General features: G+C 51.1%; 1 protein-coding gene across 5 annotated transcripts in view; it reads right to left on the bottom strand.

Moving 5' to 3' along the window:
- The window catches only part of LOC135900300 (growth factor receptor-bound protein 14-like), a 327,836-nt gene that overhangs the window by 145,661 nt on the left and 163,103 nt on the right, over positions 1–19,072 (bottom strand). The window contains exon 1 of one of the 5 annotated variants that reach the window (XM_065429761.1): positions 2,261–2,295. The exons of the other annotated variants lie outside the window; for them this stretch is intronic. Coding sequence (XP_065285833.1) covers positions 2,261–2,278 — 18 coding nt within the window. The 5' untranslated portion in view covers positions 2,279–2,295. Of the gene's footprint in view, positions 1–2,260; positions 2,296–19,072 lie in introns of those variants that run through there. 5 annotated transcript variants of the gene reach the window in all.

Here is a 19,072-nt window from a genome sequence, read left to right as displayed (position 1 = left end):
GAGCGATTTTCGGGGATCAAGTGACTGACAGAATGTTTTCCATCGCTTATCTTCCAATTTATCCATGCGACGCTGGACTTTCTTTTGTATGCGTCGTGAAGCCCTCAGATCCAAGACGGACTTCGTGCGCCGATACCTCCTCTCCGCCTGTCGGCGTGCCGCACGCAGCCTCTCAAGTTCCACGTCCAAGTCTGTTCGCCTTGTTGACTTTGTAAGCGAGCAGATGGATGTTTTCAATGCCTCTGCGATTGCTTCTTCGATGGTGTGCGAGAGGCCTTCCCGACATGTGTCATCCATATCCCTCTTAAATTTTGACCAATCAACTGTACGCAAGACGGTAGAGGAGCGTTGCTCAACTCCTCTAATCTTTATGTATGTTGGAATATGGTCGCTTCCATGTGTTTCTATGTCCGTAAACCATTGGACGCTTGAGGCAAAGCGCCGTGACACCCAAGTTAAGTCCAAGCAGCTACTGTAGGTCGTGCCTCGCAGAAATGTAGGGCTGCCGTCATTCACACAGCACAAATCATGGTCAGCAGCAAAGGAGGCAAGGCGCCTGCCTTTGGAGTCAATTTTAGTGCTTCCCCATAGCTGGTGATGCGCGTTGAAGTCACCTGTGATAATCCAGGGGCCATTGTTCATTAGTAATATTTTCTTTAGTCGTTCGCCGTCAAAGTGACCCGCTGGGGATATGTAGGCTCCAATTAGTGTAAATGACACATTCTTCTTTTGGACATTTAGGCAGACATATTGGTTGTCGTCATGAGGCTCTATCGCGTTAGCGACGTATGTTAAGTCCGTGCGGATGTAGATGATCACCTTCGTGCTCGCACCGCATGTGGACGAGACGAAAGATTCATAACCGGACAGTCTGAGTGGAGTTGACGTATTTGGTTCGCAAATAACCAGTATGGGGAAGCGATGTGTAAAAATGAATTGGCGAAAGTCTGATATACGGGTCCTTAGACCCCTGGCATTCCACTGAAAGATCGACGCACTTTTGAGTTCAGTGCGGAAGGGGACTGTTGATCGAGCCATGATGCTTAAACGATGCTAGCAAGCACTGGATTTAGTGCATCCAGTATTTGCAGAGCGCTTCGAGCTGCTGGTGTTTGCAGCTTGTTCAGTATAATGCGCATTGTATTAATTAGCGATTGCAGCATATCAGCCACTTGCCTGTCTTGGTCGCACAAATCGCCGGCAGTAGATGTCGGGAGTTGTCCAGCGAAAGTTTGCTGTGTTTCTGTAGGTGAATGTTGTCGTTTCGGTAGAGCCGGCCAAGATTCGGCAGATGTGGTCTTCTCAGTAGACTGGCTCTTCGCGGTCCTTTCCACATTGTCTGGCCTAGGTGGTGGAAGAGGAGGTGGTGTTGTAGGAAGTGGCATGCGCCTTCCTTGAGGAGCCTTCCTTGAGGAGCGCCGGCGACGTGAACGTCGCTTCCTGATTTTATCGGCGGCTTCGCGATGAGATGAATGATCTCTCGCCATCTCTTTCAAGATCGCCATTTCCTTCTTAATATGTGGGCATGCCTTCGATGAAGCTTCATGTGATCCTCCGCAGTTTGCACACTTCACTACAGTCGCGCCACATTTATCTGCAGCGTGGGGCTCTCCGCAGCGGGGGCATGCTGCCTGATTTTCGCAGACGCTGCTCACGTGTCCCAGTTTCATGCATTTGCGGCACTGAAGAGGTTTCGCAATGAAAGGCCGCACTGCATGTCTGAAGTGTCCCACCTTAACATGCGAGGGTATATATTTGCCCTTGAATGCTATTTTCACGCAGCGTGAACTGCCTAGCCGCCTAACATCAACGATGACCTCATCATTGGCTGGCTTGATAAGAATCGGCAAGTCGTTGTTAAGGATGGCGACGTCTACGTCGTAGATAACGCCGGTGACTACGTCAGATCCCAGAGGGATGTAAGAGCGCACCTGAATGCCATCGAGGTCCGTTACGCTGCGTAGAGTGGTCAAAGCAGCCGCATGCTGGACATCAACCGCCAGAAGATTTTTTCGGGTGTTCACTCGAATGTCCGATATTTCATTTGGCACCAGGGCTTCCAGTGACATCGACACAGATTGCCTGTTAAGTAGCTTCATGTTGACGTTGGGAAGCAGGGGCACGAATATGATGGTATTGGCGTCCGGCCTCTGCGTCTGTCTCACTGTTTGCGTGCTTGACGATGAGGACGTCCTGGTGTTCCTTCTCTTCGCTCTGCGACTCTGCACAAGCTGGAAGTCGTCATCGGAAGTGTCCTCACTGCTGAGAGAGTAGACATGGGTGTCCTCGCTGTCGGTGTCGCTCTGCTGACCGATCCGCTTCCTGGAGGCGGCCGCCGCTGACGCCGTCGTCGCCGGCAGACGTACGGGGTCGTCCACTTCCATTACGACCGAGCAGGGAGCGAGGACCAGCGGATGAACTGAGGTTTTCACAGAAATAAACCGGAGCTAGAAAGAACAGCTCTGTATCAAAAGACACTTCGTCGTCTTCTTCTCCTCGCAAAATATATTCATTTATCCACTGCTGATAATGCAGGAATGCAGTTATTCAACGGCGCTGGCTTCCAAGGGAAAAAAAAGAAAATCGTTGCCGCCATGGCAGTGTAGTTAATTCTCAAGGGGCGTGCGAATAACGAATCGAATAGTGTTCTATTCGATTCGGCCATCGAATCGAATAGACACTATTCGTAAATGCGAATATCTTTCGAACACTTCTTCAAACATTCGTAAGCGTCAACTGCGCCCAAATAAATATAAAACTGTAGCAAAAGTATGGCAAATTTTCGCTCCCGTGGGCATAGTATAGACGTAAAACACGAGAGCTTGCATATGGTGGGGCCGGCTACGCGTCATATTGGTACAGCCATACTTCGCAGGTTGTACAGTGGTCATTCTCACTCTCCGACGATCCCTGTGCTCGCGAATGAACTACTCGTTTGCTCCTCCTAATGCTCCATTTATGTTGTTAACAAACAACGCTTCGTAACATGTAATGACAGAAACTTGATAACGTCAAGTATACTACAGGACGTGACGAACGTCTTATAGTTACTGGACAGCGGCTATTCACTATTCGAATATTATTCGATTAGTTTCTGGCACTGTTCAATTCGTATTCGATTCGGCCTCAAAATTAATATTCGCACACCCATATATAGTTAAATCCAAGCAGTACGACGTAGGGAGCAAAAGTACTGCGACGGGTTGTAACGCGAAACCCCTTCTCCACATTCACCTGCTGCAATCGCGCATTTTCTGCCAATGGCCCCTCATATTCTGGAATATATAGCATGCTATAGGCGTGTACGTGATCAGGCAAACATCTAAAGCTTTCATTAACGAATGCCCAAAAGTAATCTATTTAGCTCACGAGGGGAAGTGGTTTAGAAACCCCAAGAACACCTGATCTTTAAACGTCGAACCTAGGTCTTGCACGGTGAACTTGACTCGGCCCATTTCCGTTCCTCTGACGTACACCCTATAACAACAACAACAAAAAAAAGCAAAGGCAAGCCGGCCGTTGCACTCAACGGCCGGCAGGGCCTTTAGCTTATTCCTTTCTTTTGCGCCTCGCTCCTTCTCTCCCCAATTCTCTTCCCCACGCAGAGTAGCATGTCAGCGATGTCTATACGTCGGCTAAAATCACTGCCTTTCATGAAACGGTTCTCTCTTCTTTATGGCCTTTACTTTCCCCCTAAATGTAGTGCATTATAACTTTACTACTATACTTTCTTGGCGTATTTGACGTCAAATTCACGGCGTGTCGTCGTCGCCGAAAGGAAACGCGCACGCTCGATCGTCCAGATACCGCGAGCCTATTATTTATTGTTTTTTTTATTCGCGCGTGGGCTCCGCGCACGTTCCCACTCGCTGACGTCACGCGTGCATACGTCAACCCGCACCGACCAGATGCGCGAAGAATTATGCTTTCTGTATAGTTCCAAAGGGCAGTGTTCTAAAGAGTGCTTATTATATTTTTACTATTCACAGAATTGTACCTCACTCGGGTATTCCTTTTGCAGTTTCATTTATTCTTTTTTCGTGACCTTCTCTTCTTTTGCACACATTTTGACAAGTGTAATATCGCACCTTGCGTGTTTATTGACCTTGGCAAACAAGAACGCGTCTGTCGCCACGCACAATCGCTTTCGTTCTGCTACTGCATCGACTGGTTTGAAAATAGCGCTGGTTTGATTGATTGATTGATTGATTGATTGATTGATTGATTGATTGATTGATTGATTGATTGATTGATTGAAATGTCATAAAGCAACACAGCGATACAGCGATAATGAGACGCCGCGATAATGAGACGTCGTAGAGTGGAAGGCTCCAGATTTTCATTCTGACCACCTAGGGCTCTTAAACGTGAACCGAAAGTACGAATCGCGAACCATGTCCGTGTTAAGGGGACGGGATTTTTCGAATCTTCGACAGCGTGTGCTTAGAGCTCGAACCAGTCTGGTTGACCATCGGAGAGGTTCAGCAGGGAAGACGAAGTGAGGTAAAAACAAATAACAGAAGTATATCGTTACAGGTGAGCGGTGCGCTTTAAAGAACATATATATAACGTTCAGCGCGCGTTCACCTGCACGCGAGGGCAGAGGAAATGCGACCAGCGGCGGCTCGCTGGCTTTCCCTCCACCATCCGGGCATCCTCCGTCTCCGCTGTCCCCACTGCACAGGGCCTCCTTGTCAGGACGCATCGGTGCAACCCGGACGGGGTGGCGCGCGGGCGAGTGCGCCCCTGCGCGGAGAGGGGTTGAGCGTCCGAAGGAGGAGAGTGGGATTCGCGCATTCCGCGCATACTCCCCTCTATTAGAAGAGCAAGGAAATGGGCTAGTTGGTGCGTATTCCTTTTTTTGCTTGCGCTAAGTACCGTAAGACGCAACGGGGACGAAACGAACACTCGATATGCCCCTCGCACACACACACACACACACGACGACGGCCAAGTCTGTTCACGTCGATGAGCGTCACGGTCCGGCACACCGCGTCCTATGCGTTTGGCATTCACTGCCATTTGCGCGGCATTCATTGCCGCGCAAATGGCAACCATAAACGTCGGGAATCGAATCCGCGGCCTTGCGCCCGGCAGCGCAACGCTGCAGCCACCGCGAGAACGAAGAGTTAAAAGGCGCGCAAGGGCAAACGTGGCTAGCGGAGATCACATGGCGCCACGGTATATCACAGGTTTCTTCGACCGCAAGCCGATCAAAGTGAGCCAACGAACTAATGCCTCGATTTGCTTCCGTCCCCTTGGCGCTACCCCGTTGAGTCGCTTTATTACGACGTTTTCTTTTTTCTTTTTTTCCCGTACGCCTACGTATATAATAGCAGTTGCATGGTAGTGTGGTGCTAGTTGATCACAACGTACGCCTGTGTTATTTTTTTTGCGTCTATAATAAGGCACAGAGAAAAGCAACGTCTCCGCGCTTGCATTAGACGACCTCGCGCGGTGGTCCACAGACAGCTCTTCCGGGAGGAGACGTTAGACGTAGACGCTTGGGACTCGAAGGCAAAGGCTGCGCTACACGTTTGGTTACTCACGATACCGCCATAACAACGACGGCTCTGACGGCGTCACTCGCCATTGTTTGCCACTAATCGACCTTGCCGCCAAGGCCTACACGGAGAAGGTAAAGAGAGTAGGAGCTAGCCTAACCCGCGCGAACTAAACGGCTTCTGGCAACGGGCTGCAGGCGGAGGCAGAGAGACCGGAGGAGGACGCAACGAGAACGAACCCGATCATTAGTGGCTTTATAAGGCCGCGCGCTCTGTACACCGTGCTGCGAGCCAAGGTACACACACAGCTGCGCGAAAAAACTTACGCCTACCCCCGCGAAAGCCGAAAACAAGGTTGTTTTGAGGTTGAGGTTTTCCAACCATCAGAGACTGGTTAACAGGCGCGAAAAAAAGATTTGACGACAGTAAAATCGAGGTTAGCTCTACGCAGTCGCATACTGCGACATATAACGAAGAAAGCGAGCGAGAAACAGGTTAGGCTGACGTTTGATGTAAGTCGAAGGAAGGAAGGAAGGAAAACAAGAGATCAAAGGCAGAGAGGTTCACCAGATTAAGTGTCCGATTGGCTACTCTGCACAGGGGGACGGGGCAAGGGGTAGAGAAAAGATGAGTAAACAAGAGAAGATTTAAAAAAAAAAGAAGATGAAGGAACGCAGCATTTCGCACATTTTATAGTTTTTAAAGTAAGTGGATAAATGGATACGACTGCGTACTGTGCTGTCAATGCTCAAACGCGGACAAAATAACGTAACTACTTTTCGCGGTGAAACTAATCAGACGCATGGACGTAGCTTGTGTAAAATGATTGTGAAAAATATACGGGAATGTGCGCGCATGGTCCGCGCACACTTTTCGCAATTTCCTTTTAACGATCGTGATGAGTCATAGCGTCATCATTTAGCCTATTGTTCCTGCTCGCTGTTCCTATTCCCTTCTGGTTTCCTTTGGCACTTATCTAGCGCAATTTCTTCACGCTATAGTTCCATTACAGCGTTGTATCGGAGACCAGCTTACTTTTGGTACCACGCACTGATCACGTTGTTTGAACGTTACTATCGTATATATTCCTGTAAATTGTTTTTTGTACTTCTGTATGTCGTTCTTGCAATCGATGTTGTATTTTCTGGCATGAACTTTTTGTTTAATGCTACCTATATTAGTTTTTCTTTAGTCGCATGTCGCTCTTGCCTGTGGGCGCAATGTTTTTCGCACTCGCCGCCGAACTGTATGGGGCCGGATCTCTGTCAAGCTGCAATGTGCAGCTTTTATACTCCGCATTCCCCCGTTTCTCTTTGATAAATTCATTCATTCATTCATTCGAGAACACCCGGCGCAGTGGATAACATGCGAGTTCGACTCAAATGCGAAGGAATCGTCTTCAACGGTTCGAGCCGTACTTATCGTAGGCTCTTTTCAGTAACAACGCCAAAGCACTGTGTCTCTCGAAACGTATTCTGCAAATGCTTGTCAAGGAAAGAAAGAGACGCAATCGCTGTAAGGATAAGAGTGGGGTGGTGTCGGTCGACTACCTCAACGTGGATTGAGTGGGAAACTGTGACGGATAGGGAAAAAAATACAGTAAATTGGACATACAATAAATGATCACACTGTGCACGCACGTGAGATGACGTTACAGACTCGAGTGCAAGCCCACAGTCCCAAACACCGCCAGCTTCCACACCAACGCTATATATAGTCGGGTACTACTTCCCGTGCAATGTTTCGGAATATTCCGAGGCCCACTGACAACAGACAGAAGCGGAACACTTGGGGTCAACGCTAGTGAACAGCCAGTCACAATGCATACTCTTGAATGCGGATTCAATGCGCAATTTCACAACAGGAAACCTACACACAAACGCAAAAATTGCGTACGTCGCAGTGCGACTGAAAGAGAGCAATGAACGAAGGCCTGAAGAATGAGGGTCGAAGAGAGAGAGAGAGAGAGAGATCGGAGGAATACGAAGGACAACCCGAATCCCCACTGGCGCCACGAACGCGATAAAGCGAAACAGACGGCGGAAGCCATGCGATGGAACACCAGACGCACGCGCGCCATTCGCGTTTTCTGTCTCGTTTCATTCATTCCTTCGGCACTCTTCTTAGCGGTGTATCAACGCTTCATCCCCTGGAGCCCAGACGGAGCTCACTGGCCGCCAAGCAAACGAAAAGCGAAGACTGCGACTCCCCCCACTCTCTCTCTCTCTCTCTCTCTCTCTCTCCAGCATCGCACCACCTCAGCAGCCGCGACGGCGCTGAAAGCGAGAGGACGCGGTGCAAGGAAGGCTCACGCCCGGGCCTGCGACGGAGGAGTGTGGGGAACGTGTGGCGCGCGGTCGTAACTACGTCTCTGTCTGCTCCTTGAGCTCCCCCGGCCGGAAACAGACGATTCGGCCGCATTCCGGCCACCCACTCTGTGACAGCCGCCGCGGCACGGGGACGCCCTCGAGAACAGCCCCGGAAAGCAGCAGCAGCGGCTGCGGCATGGATATAAGTATACACACGCATAGAAAAGGCCGGCATAGAAAAGGCCGGCAACAGGGCGGATACGAGAAACAGACAGGCCTCGTCCTCTGCCTCTTCGGGGTGCGAAGAAGGCAATGCACCGAACTCTGCGAAAGAACACCGGCAAGAAGAAGCAAAACGGGGAGCGCGTGACAGCCGCCGAGAAACGACCCTTGACGCACCGACATCATTTCGGGTGTCAGCAAAGTTTGCTTTCTGGCGAAGCAACGCGTGCTGCTCTAAAGAGCTCCACGCGCGCGTTCCAAAAACGTCATCGCTCTACTTTCCTGTGCTCACGAGAGAAGCGGCAAACGGTCGCGTGTGCAGAAAATCCGCGACGTCCGTGTATCGTATTCCCGCAGGCCCCCCATTGCAGAACTATGTGCCCGTCGGCTCCGCCCAAGGCGCGCGCGTTGCATGCCTGCGCGACGACAAACAGCGCCTGAACATTCTGGGTGTACAGGGACATCCTCAGCGGAAACGCCACTTCGGTATTCATAACTGCCGGTGTAACCCAATGTCACTCGTAATTAATGGTAGGGCAATGGCGGTGTGGGGGTGAAGTGGCCATTCTCTAATGAGAAAAGATTAATCAGAGGGATTTCATTCAAATAAGTTTAAGACGCAGTGTATGCGCTTGAATACTAATGAAGGTGTCTCCCTCAAGAGTGGGCAGCCCTGCGTATTTGTTCTGGGCCAAGATAGCACAAAACGTATACACACAGAACCCCTGTACACTTGATACACGTAACCATGCTTAATAATCCTGTATGAGCTTATTCACTCATATACAATCATTAACTTGCAGGAATGGGTCGCGCCGCACCAGAAGCTCGTCGAACATACGATGACGTTTCCGGAAAGTACATCTGATACTCTCGCACCCGGAATGCTGGACCTGACGCTACGATGTTCGAATTGGCCATAACGCCATGGGACGGCTCGCGGAAAATATTTTACCCGTGAGTAACAGTACTAGTCGTTAATACGAACTTCGTGGCAGTTGTGCCGTGAGAAAGGACCGACACGTGCACGAAACGGCTCTTTCTTACTTTCCTGTTAGCAAGCACTGTCACCTGCGCACTGTCACAATGTACCGCCCCTTTCGAACTGCGAGCCACTTACGCGGGTACGGAAAAAAAAAAGAAAGAACACTAGCTGCAAGCTGCGCAAACATTTCGCAACGCCGGCATTTGCTCTCTCGCCGCAAATTCTGGCGAAGTACACCTGCCGTTTCTTGTAAACAAACCCACTCTATACCTGGGAACGTCGCATCAGAAGAATACACTGTCATCGCGCCTCACACATCGCCGCGCGCCAAGCTTTGTTTGCTTTCTTTCATGGCATGACGGCAACGCTCGACTTCGTCCCTCCGCTATCTCTCTCCCCGCCGGTCTAAGCCGTAACCGGAGAGACGTAGCCACTGGCTGACGCGACTTCGCGGGAGTTGAACGAGAAGGCCCGAAAGATCGGGGAGAAGGAGGGGGGGGGGGGGGGGGACGACGCTCGGAGACGTGATGAATGGAAGCATTCGCGTGGCGACTGTCATCGCGGCTCACACATCGCCGCGCGCGCGGCTTTGTTTGCTTTCTTTTTTGGCACGACGGCAACGCTGGACTTCGTCCCTCCTACACCGCGGTCCCTCCACTGTCTCTGTCGCCATACGTCTAAGCCGGAACCGGGGAGACCCGAGCCGCTTCACCGTTTAACCCCTTCCCAGAGCCAGCGAGAGCGACGAACCTCGCAGTACGAACAAGAAAAAAATATATATATACAACTGAAAAGAAGACAAAAAGAAAACGCGCGGATGAGAAATTGGCCGCAGCGTCTCTCTTCCGCGTGCCTGCGGCTCGGCGCGCAAATTGCGTCTAACTCCATGCAGTGCGGCGAAGGCTATAAGGGTCCCAAACGGCCAAACAGAAAGACGAGAATCGGCTCCGTATCCCCCAGAAATACCAAAGGGCTCGCCCCACTGTGCGCCGCTAATCCTTCTGTGAAGCCGCCGTATCAGCGGCGGATTACGGACAGGTCATTTGCGAACTTCACAGGGTCAGTCAGGGCAGGTTATAGATCCGAGAGAAGGGTCGTAGGACTCGAATTCCGTCGACGTCTTCATACCGGCGAGATCACGCGAAACCAACTCTCGCGCCAGTGTCGCGAAAACTACACGGGTGACGGCCCTGCAGCCACTCGGGAGCGAGAAACAAAAGAGCTGGCTCGCCTAGAGTCCGTCACTAATGATCCAAAATGAACACAGAACAGAATCATCTCGGCAGTATTAACGGCGCACTCTACGACGATGCCTTTCTGGTTTCCGACACAAGCGAAACGATGTCTCCCCCCCCCCCCCCCCCCCTCCGCAATAGCTTTTCGCGCACACTGCGCGGTAAGGTTGAGCGATACGGATAGTTGGGTGGACTATACGCACTCCATATGACCGACTCCGTGGAGGAGACGCCAGACATGGATCTCGCCAGACAAACACAAAAGAACTGTTGGACACTGATAGACCTGCGCGTGACGCCGACTGAATGAAAGCATCACGGAAGCATTAGTGGCACAAAAATGGGCGATGTAGGGAACACGATACCTGCTGCTCTAAGTTACTGATTGGATGACGCGAGCCGCAGGCTTCGCTGCACATCACTGAGTTGGTGAGGCAAAGTATCAAGATTCCAGCGCCACCTCCGCTCCGATCCTCGCGCACGCGCGCGCATTCTTACGACGACTCATCATGAGGCCACCGCCACGACGACGGCTCGAGAATTCAATCATCACCGGAAAGCTAGCGCCGCGGCTTTAAACAACGATTACGGGAGAGCGGAACAAAGCGGGAGGGGGGGGGGGGGGTGAGAAGAAGAAGACTGCGCGAGAGAAGAAGGGAAAGCCGCGTTCCAAGTCATTATTTTTCTCTCTCTCTCTGCTCCCTCGTTCTTATTTTTCCTCGGTTATTACTTTCATCTTTTTCTTCGCGCTATCTTCATGTACTCTTTACTCGACAATGACCAGGGCGGCTACGTCCATTGTACGTCTTATCGCGCCCATCTCTCTCCTCCACAGCCGTTTGATCTTCCAGTTTTTGGCAGTGCTTCCCCCCTCAAGCTCCCCCTTTTACAATCTTCTCCGTTTAACTTTGTGAATTTAGTTTCTCTTCCTTCCTAGTCACATCTTGTTTCTTTTCCAAAACCAAACGAACGCTGAGGCGTACCGTCATAGATTAATCTGGCGCTGGTTTGTGCAATATGCGTGTGTTTCAGCGGGCAGTGAAAACATCGCGTGGACGCACACACACATTGCCGATGATGTTCCACCCTCCTTTGCGGACAGGAACGGCGGAGGTGCGCGATTGGCAGGGATTTATCTCATTAGCGCGGGGCCTGGCGGCTTCAATAAATGGCCTCAGTTTTTTTTCGCTCCCCCTTTTGACGCTATAATGCGACCCGGAGACGAGCAATTTCCGACCGCGAGTGTGACGGTTCACGTAATAATTTGATTTGAACGCGCGACAGCGGTTTGTTCCCATGATTGCAACCTAAGAGCGGGAAGGAGATGGATGGATCGCGTTCGAAGGGCCGTTACCAGGACGAGCTCAAGTGACTGATCATCAATGCACGCTTGTATCCTCGATTCTCCAACATCGTCCCGGCGGTAAACGATCCCGCACCGTTTCTCAAGCGTCCTGCACCAAAACACAGCGAGCGCGCGTTGAGTTTCACCCTGCGCTGACGGCCTCGAGTCACCGTTTGTTTCCTCCGCTTGGTGTTCCTTTCGCCTCTCTTCCGCCTCTTCTTTCTCCCACCCGTGCACAGCGCCGGGCGTATAAAGTATACGGAAACACACTATATGAGCCGTTCCGAGCAGCAACAGGAGTAGCGAACAGAGATAGCAGGTCCTCCGCGCATCTGTGGATCACGCAAACAAACGGCCCAACCGCTGACGGCGGTTGCAGGGAGCCATGGCAGACGCCGGCCAATCCCACGCGGAACTCGTAAATCTCTCGAGAGATCAGCGTTGCGCGCCGCCGACGACAACCCGGCCCTTCCCCCGTAGCAGCCTCTGGAGTGCACCTTTTTACGGCTCATTCGCAACCCTCCGTGCGTGCACTTGTGTGTGTGTGTGTGTGTGTGTGTGTGTGTGTGTGTGTGTGTGTGTGTGTGTGTGTGTGTGTGTGTGTGTGTGTGTGCGTGTGCGTGTGTGTAAACGTGAGTGTGTGTAAACGTGAGTGTGTGTAAACGTGAGTGTGCGTGCGCGTTCTCGCCGCTCAAACGCCGCAACGTTCAGGGAACGTTTCCAGTCGGGCGGGTTTCAGTAAAAGTTGCGCATTAGACGACTTCTTTGAAGGCCATGGGTGCTAAGTCCAGCGCACACAGCACGTGCGGTAATACTTTCACTTCTTGCCGACCGGACTGTCTTCAATGATCCGAGTCCACGCCGCACCTTCTCAAACTTTTTTTTTATATCCACATTTAGGAGGAACGCAAACTTGCGCGCAATATAATAAGAAAGCAACCGTGAACTTCTACAATGCCTTTTATTTTTTTTAAGAAATATGCTACAAAAATGTAGTATAAAAAATCTGGGGGACGCTTAGGCTTCGCATGTAAGAGTGGAACGCGATAGCATTCAAAGATCCCCGACTGCTTCTCACGATTCCCGGCAACTGCAGCTTATGTAACCGTAACGTTTTCCTGGAAACGCTGGCGGCGAACGCTATACGCACGAAGGCGAGCTTTCTGGAAGAAACTAGACCTCCTGCGTGGGCCGATACCGGAAGCAATCCACAGCCGGGCAAAAGAAAAGAAAGAAAAGAAGACATTTTTAGGTCTCTTTTTGCTTCGCACTGTTTAAGTCTGAGAAGATTTAACATAAAAGACACGCGCTGTCGGTGTTCTGTTTCATGACATTTGTTTGTCAACTGTCATTCTCAATATTCCGAGAAATAACGATGTCAAGAATGTAAGACAAGGCACGATCACCTTTAGTGATAGAATGGTGTGGCAATATAACCCGGATATACCGCATGTAGCACAGCAAGGCGTGGCACACACATACCCCTTATAAATAAATACAAAAATTTTAGCTCACGGCCAACTCCGCCCACGCCGACACCGCGTTTTCTGCGACATCGGACCCTTAACGCTGTTGCGTATAACGCAAGCGGGTATACCTTTCGGAAATGCCCGCCATATGTTCCATACATAACGATTCGAAAACGTCTGACAACTGGCACTTCTCAATATATATATATATATATATATATATATATATATATATATATATATATATATATATATATATATATATATATATAGAACCCGTATACGTTTTAGCCGCACGATCAATTCGTGTGCCTATATTCAATGTATGGTGATGGTATATGTTATCGAGGAGGGGAAGCAATTATTAAGATGAAGTCAAAGCAGCGAGTGGTCTAGAAAAAGCGGGAAAGAGATGCAAGGAGTAAATCAGCGAGACAGCTGAACGATATCATTTCGCTGCAGCGCTTTTATCGGGAGCGTTTTTCTCACCATACAGTATACACGTGTCGCGACGTCTAAAACACGCGTACAATATACGCCACGCGCAATAAGGTATAAACATACGGTCGAGAAACGCGGAATCATGCACGCCGCGATATAACGTGTACTACTCGCAACGGAAAGCTATAGCATCAAAGTGCCTGATCGACTACGACGGCAGCGATACGAGGAGGAGATCTTTATTAATGCATTCTGGCGAGATGAAATGACGCATTAGTTTTTTTCACGCACGTCTGATAAAAGCGTGCACAGAGGATAAGAATCAGTACTTCGACGATTGCTTCCCCATTAGACATGTACACGAAATCACGTGCGCCTCTTACAACTGTCGATAAGAAAAACTTAGATAAGCTACGCGATGGAAGTCACGGGGCTCACCTCAATTGTGACGGCCGACGGACCCAGGGGGCGACAGCGAGCCTTATAGGAGTGGCAGACACACTCAAGCACTTCGCAAGGAGAGAAGGTTGGGAGAGGAGTTGGCCGATATCGGCAAACGATCGCGTGATTGGGGACGCCCGTCGGAATGCGTCAGTAGCACGTGTACTGCAATCATCGTCAGCTTTCGAGCTCTTTTGCGGCCACTGCCGCTGTCGTTGACGCACGAGAGAGCGTTGAGCGGAACAGGGGCAACTCCCGTCCGATAACGGTTTCCGCCTCACCCCTGCAAGGCGCGCGCACATTCCGGCCACACACAAGGCCACGCGCTACTGCGAAGGCGATGATGCCTCTATACAGTGCTATAGTACACACGCGCTCGCGTCGCAAGTAAGAACCGTACACGGCCCGCCCTATAAAACGTGGTCCTAGGTTCGATTACTGACCGCAATGGGCATATACCGTTGGAAGTGGAATGCGGAGACGCTATAGTGTACTTAAAGTGCGCATTAAGTAACACACTAGGCAAACTCATTAACCTGGAGCCTTCGGCTGCGGCGTCTCTCGCAAGCCTACAGGTGCTGCCTCTCGACGCAAATCAATCAATCAATCAATCAATCAATCAATCAATCAATCAATCAATCAAACGCTGCGTCCGAATTTCGGGCTCCTTTCTGTTTTCGCGTGAAGAACGGGAGAGCGCTAGGCAGCACTGAACGTTATATATGCGCAATTTGCGAGCATGCAGTACCCAGAAACTCACTGAGCCCGGACATAAGGTATACATACAAACATTGAAACCATACTGTGAATAGGAGAAACACCTGCAAGCTTACATTACCATATACCGCCAAACACCAGAAACTTGTATATAGGGGCAAATGGGCGCAGTATGGAGGCAACAACGCAAATACACGCTCCGTATGCAGGCACAACCGAAAGCAGCTACAAAACTTACGCATGAATAACAGACGCTCCACCCAGCGCACCAACGACCGAGGCGTATATACGGGGCCGTTCGGGTGAAGAGTGCTTTGCTGGGGCGATCGACCGCCGTGATGACCGTGCATGTATATACCGAATATAACGCGAAGCGAGCAAGGAAGGGGCGAAGGAAGGAAGCGCTTAGGCGCGAGGAGCTTTGGCGGCGCGCAGAAACAAGTTCGGAGCGCAGGGCTATCAGCGCCTTCTGTACACACAACGAGATCGCACGCACAATGGGCTTGCGTGATCCGAGCGGCCATACATTATTCGCGTGACAGCGTTGCGCAAGGGCAGCGCCTTACCGGCCGTAAATACGACAGACAAACGACCGCAGTCAATCATCGCTTCGAGAAAAGCCATTTCATCACTGCAGCCGCACGCACGAGAGCTGCGATGCATCGTCGTCGGTGCATAAGGATGCCCCGTATTGCCCCTGCGCGCGTAAAAGAGAGAAAGAGGGAAATGCGCGAGCTTAGCGATCAACCAGTGAACGACGCTGAAGTATACGCCTCGGACTGAACGATGTATATGCGAACGTATGTGCTCTTTCTCTCCTCCGATCGTAATCCAGGCCCGGCTCGACAAGGAGCACTGGCAAAGAACAAACAAGGCATACCAGCACAGAGGGAATGGGGGCGCGGGCACTGAGATGAAGAGATCACACCGCTGGACTACTATGGCCCGCGGCTACGTACGCGGTTGCAAAGAAAGTGTTTTAGCGGTGGTAGGTTAGAAACGAAAGAATACTCGCAATAGAAGTTTTGTTGCTATGCTTTCTTGCCTTTGTTGCTAACGTTTGGGGGAAAATTAAGACAGCCTATAAATTATTACGTCTCAACACCACAAGAGGCCACCCCAACCCACCATTACCTGACAGCCTGAACTAAGGATATGAACGGGGGGCCCCCGTCCAATGCTGCTGTGAATAACGAATGCGGCCTGGGATTCGCAGTTAATTAGAGGTTCGCCACGAGGCAAACCACTACCCAACCTGCAGCGCCTATCCAGAGGTGAACGCAGCGTGGACACCAACTTTTGATAGGTCCACCAGAAACCACCAACCCCAGCATTACCTGACAGCCTGAACTGAGGATGAAGGGCGGGGGGGGGGGGGGGGTTGCATGCTGGCATGCCCCCCCCCCCCCCGTACACCACAGAGTTCTGTGGTGTATGCTGGCATACACCACAGAACTCTAAGTGTCGTTTACACAACCTCGACCCATCACTGAAACTTACATTACCAGCGAACCTTCCACGACGTGACGCAACACTGCTGTGTCGGCTGTGGGTAGGAGTAGTATTCACCAACTCCTACAGCTATCGTATTGGAATGGCGGATTCACCAATGTGCGCTAAGTGCAAGTGTGAAGAGACCATCAGTCACCTTCTGTGCCACTGTTCTCGCTTCGATAATAAACGTGAGACTCTCCAGTGTGCCTTAAATAGACTGGATGACAGGCCATTTACGGAAGCGAAGATCTTGGGAGCCTGGCCTCACAGTTCATTGGCCCAGAAAGCAGTTCGAGCGCTTTTTCGCTACCTGAGGGCAACAGACTTGAGTGCCCGACTATAGACATCCTACACCTAAGTTCTCTCTCTTCCTCTTTCACTCCCCATTCCCCTCCCCACGTGTAGGGTAGCAAACTGGACTCAGTCTGGTTAACAACCCTGCCTTTCCGTCTTTTCTCTCTCTCTCTCTCTCTCTCTCTCTCTCTCTCTCTCTCTCTATGGCGACCTTGCATTCGCTGGTTGCTGCCACGGCCGCACATTCCATACCATCGGGCTTCGAAAGCGGGGTCACTGCGGAGTGTTGTGAGCATGGGCGTGGTATCGCAACGGAGTCGACGAGGGTGATTTGCTGCTGGACAGTTTTCAGACTCCCTAGTCGACTCGCCAAAGGAATACGACGGTACTAAATGCGGAGAGGAGACTTTTCGAGCAGTCGGGTAGATCTAGGGTCATGATATGATCTCGGACGTTCAACATGCTTCCGCATGGTGTGGGCTTCCTAGCTGGAGCCGCGTAACTAAGCTAAGAAACTCTTTTTGCTTCATTCCTACAACGTGACGTAGCAGTCAATCGGCTTGGTGGATTCCTCGCCATAATGCCAACCCTAGTCGCAACAACATGCAGGTAAACAATGGAATTACAGCGGAGTTTGTGTAATGCAGCTATAGTATTATGGGTTGGATGTACGCGTACTCATCAAGAGCTGAAACAACAAATAAGAACCGCAGTAAATTTTGCGTCCTGACTGGCATGCAGGCTCCTTACACGCGCAAGCTTTCAGTCACTGCGCGAGTGGGACACGGGGTCCGGCGGAAAAAAGCCACGCCGCATTGCATTCTTCCTGATGATCCCCCCCCCCCCCCCCCCCGATCCCTCCCGATTTATGTTGGGTGCGCCGCGCGGCTTCGAAAATAGATGCTGACGGGGAAACCGCACGTTTCACACTCATAGATATACTTCAGGCACATACGCAGCAATTTATTTATTTACTTATTTAGACCTCGACGAGCACGCGTTACCACTCGCATTCCGATATGCGCGTGGCAAAGACACGCGTACATCGGCGATCGTGCGAGACCGCGGGCGGCCGGCGACGCCCGCATTGCGGTGTGCCTATGTAGCTCGAGCGCGTGCCACGACCTTGACTTAATTATGATGGGGCGGCCGTCATTAGCCTCAGGCCACGACCTTCGCCGAGTCGTGTTTGTCGGCTCAGATCACTAATTGCGTGCGCCCCCCCCCCCCCCCCCTCCCGTCCCCTCTCACTTTTCACCGGGACGACCAACAACGACGAACCGCAAAAACCCCGAGCGGAAGTAAACCCGCCGGCAAAGCAAAGGCAGCTCCGCACGAAGTTTCGCGAGGGGAGGTTGACGCTGCTTCAGTGGTTGTGTATATATCCCGGCCAGAAGAAGAAACGCGCCCAATCAGCCCCGCCAACCCGCTGCCGCAGCTCCGTTATACTGTATCTATAGGAAATGTTGGGTGAGCGCCTGTTCTTTCTAGGGTCGTTCGCTCCTGTCATAAAAACGAAGCAACGCGCCACTTCACGCTCGCGGTGACAGAAAGCGCAAGACACCGAGCGGTGACAAATTAATTTCATTTCGTGGCCAGTTTGGTTGCCGACTGCTTTCGCTCATGCAGATGCATACGGTGTCTACACAGTCATCGCGTGTCTTCCTGTTTCAAAAAAAAGGTTAAGTCGAACATTCAGTAATGCCCGCTGATTGAATCTAGGCTACAGTACAGCGCCTTCCATTGAGAAAGAGGACGCCGTTTCCGAGCACATGAGACTGTCTCTGGCGACAGACCAGAGGGCAGTTCCTCTTCCGGGCACAAAAAACCGAAGGCATACTTGTATAACAGGGTGGCAGTTTGTAGTAATCACCGAGTCAACTCGTACGGCGCTCAACGCTTGGCAGGCATACAGCGATGCCAAACGAAACAAAGTGGCGTACACACACCATAACCAGATATGTGCGCACGCACGTCAAGGGCAAGGCCAGAAACGCGCATGGTCGCGTAACGTTTCATGCGACCGAACAAAGAAAAATGACTTCTACGAGGAAGCCAGAGAGAGAGAGAGAGAAGGCTCAATGTCGGAGCAGTGAGTCAAGTTATGCAACGCCAATTGTTCCGCCGGGTAGACAGGCCAGTCGGCAAGGTCCCTGTACCGGTTATGGTGCGTTGTAATAAATGTGCGTGTTCCTTATCCTGTGTCACGCCAAATCTCCCTACTGGTCAGGCCATGTAATAATATTTGCTAACTATCTCTGCGTCGTGTATCAGTGGCTGCCGAGTCACCACGGTATCTCCGGCAACGACCTCGCCAATGAAGGAAAGCACACGAAGGAGCAAGCCTTGTTTCTGTATACCTTTATCGAGGACTGGCGCAGCCCAACACTTAAGCAAGCTAGCGCACCGTATGACACTGGAGAAGTGCCACACACCTGAATTTATGCAGCATCGATTGCATTCTCCCTGCCCATCTATGCAACTGCGGCTGTTTACCTTGGGCTTCCGCGAAATAAGGAAACACTACTGTGGCGCTCGCGCTCGGGCGTCGAATTCACCAATACATATGTGTGTTTGATTGGAATGGCTGATAGCGCTGAGTACAACGCTTACGGT

Source organism: Dermacentor albipictus, chromosome 1 (assembly GCF_038994185.2).
Source record: "Dermacentor albipictus isolate Rhodes 1998 colony chromosome 1, USDA_Dalb.pri_finalv2, whole genome shotgun sequence".
In the NCBI taxonomy this organism is placed as follows: domain Eukaryota; kingdom Metazoa; phylum Arthropoda; class Arachnida; order Ixodida; family Ixodidae; genus Dermacentor; species Dermacentor albipictus.
Note: the sequence above shows the minus strand (reverse complement) of the source record. Positions and strands in the feature narration are given on the sequence as shown.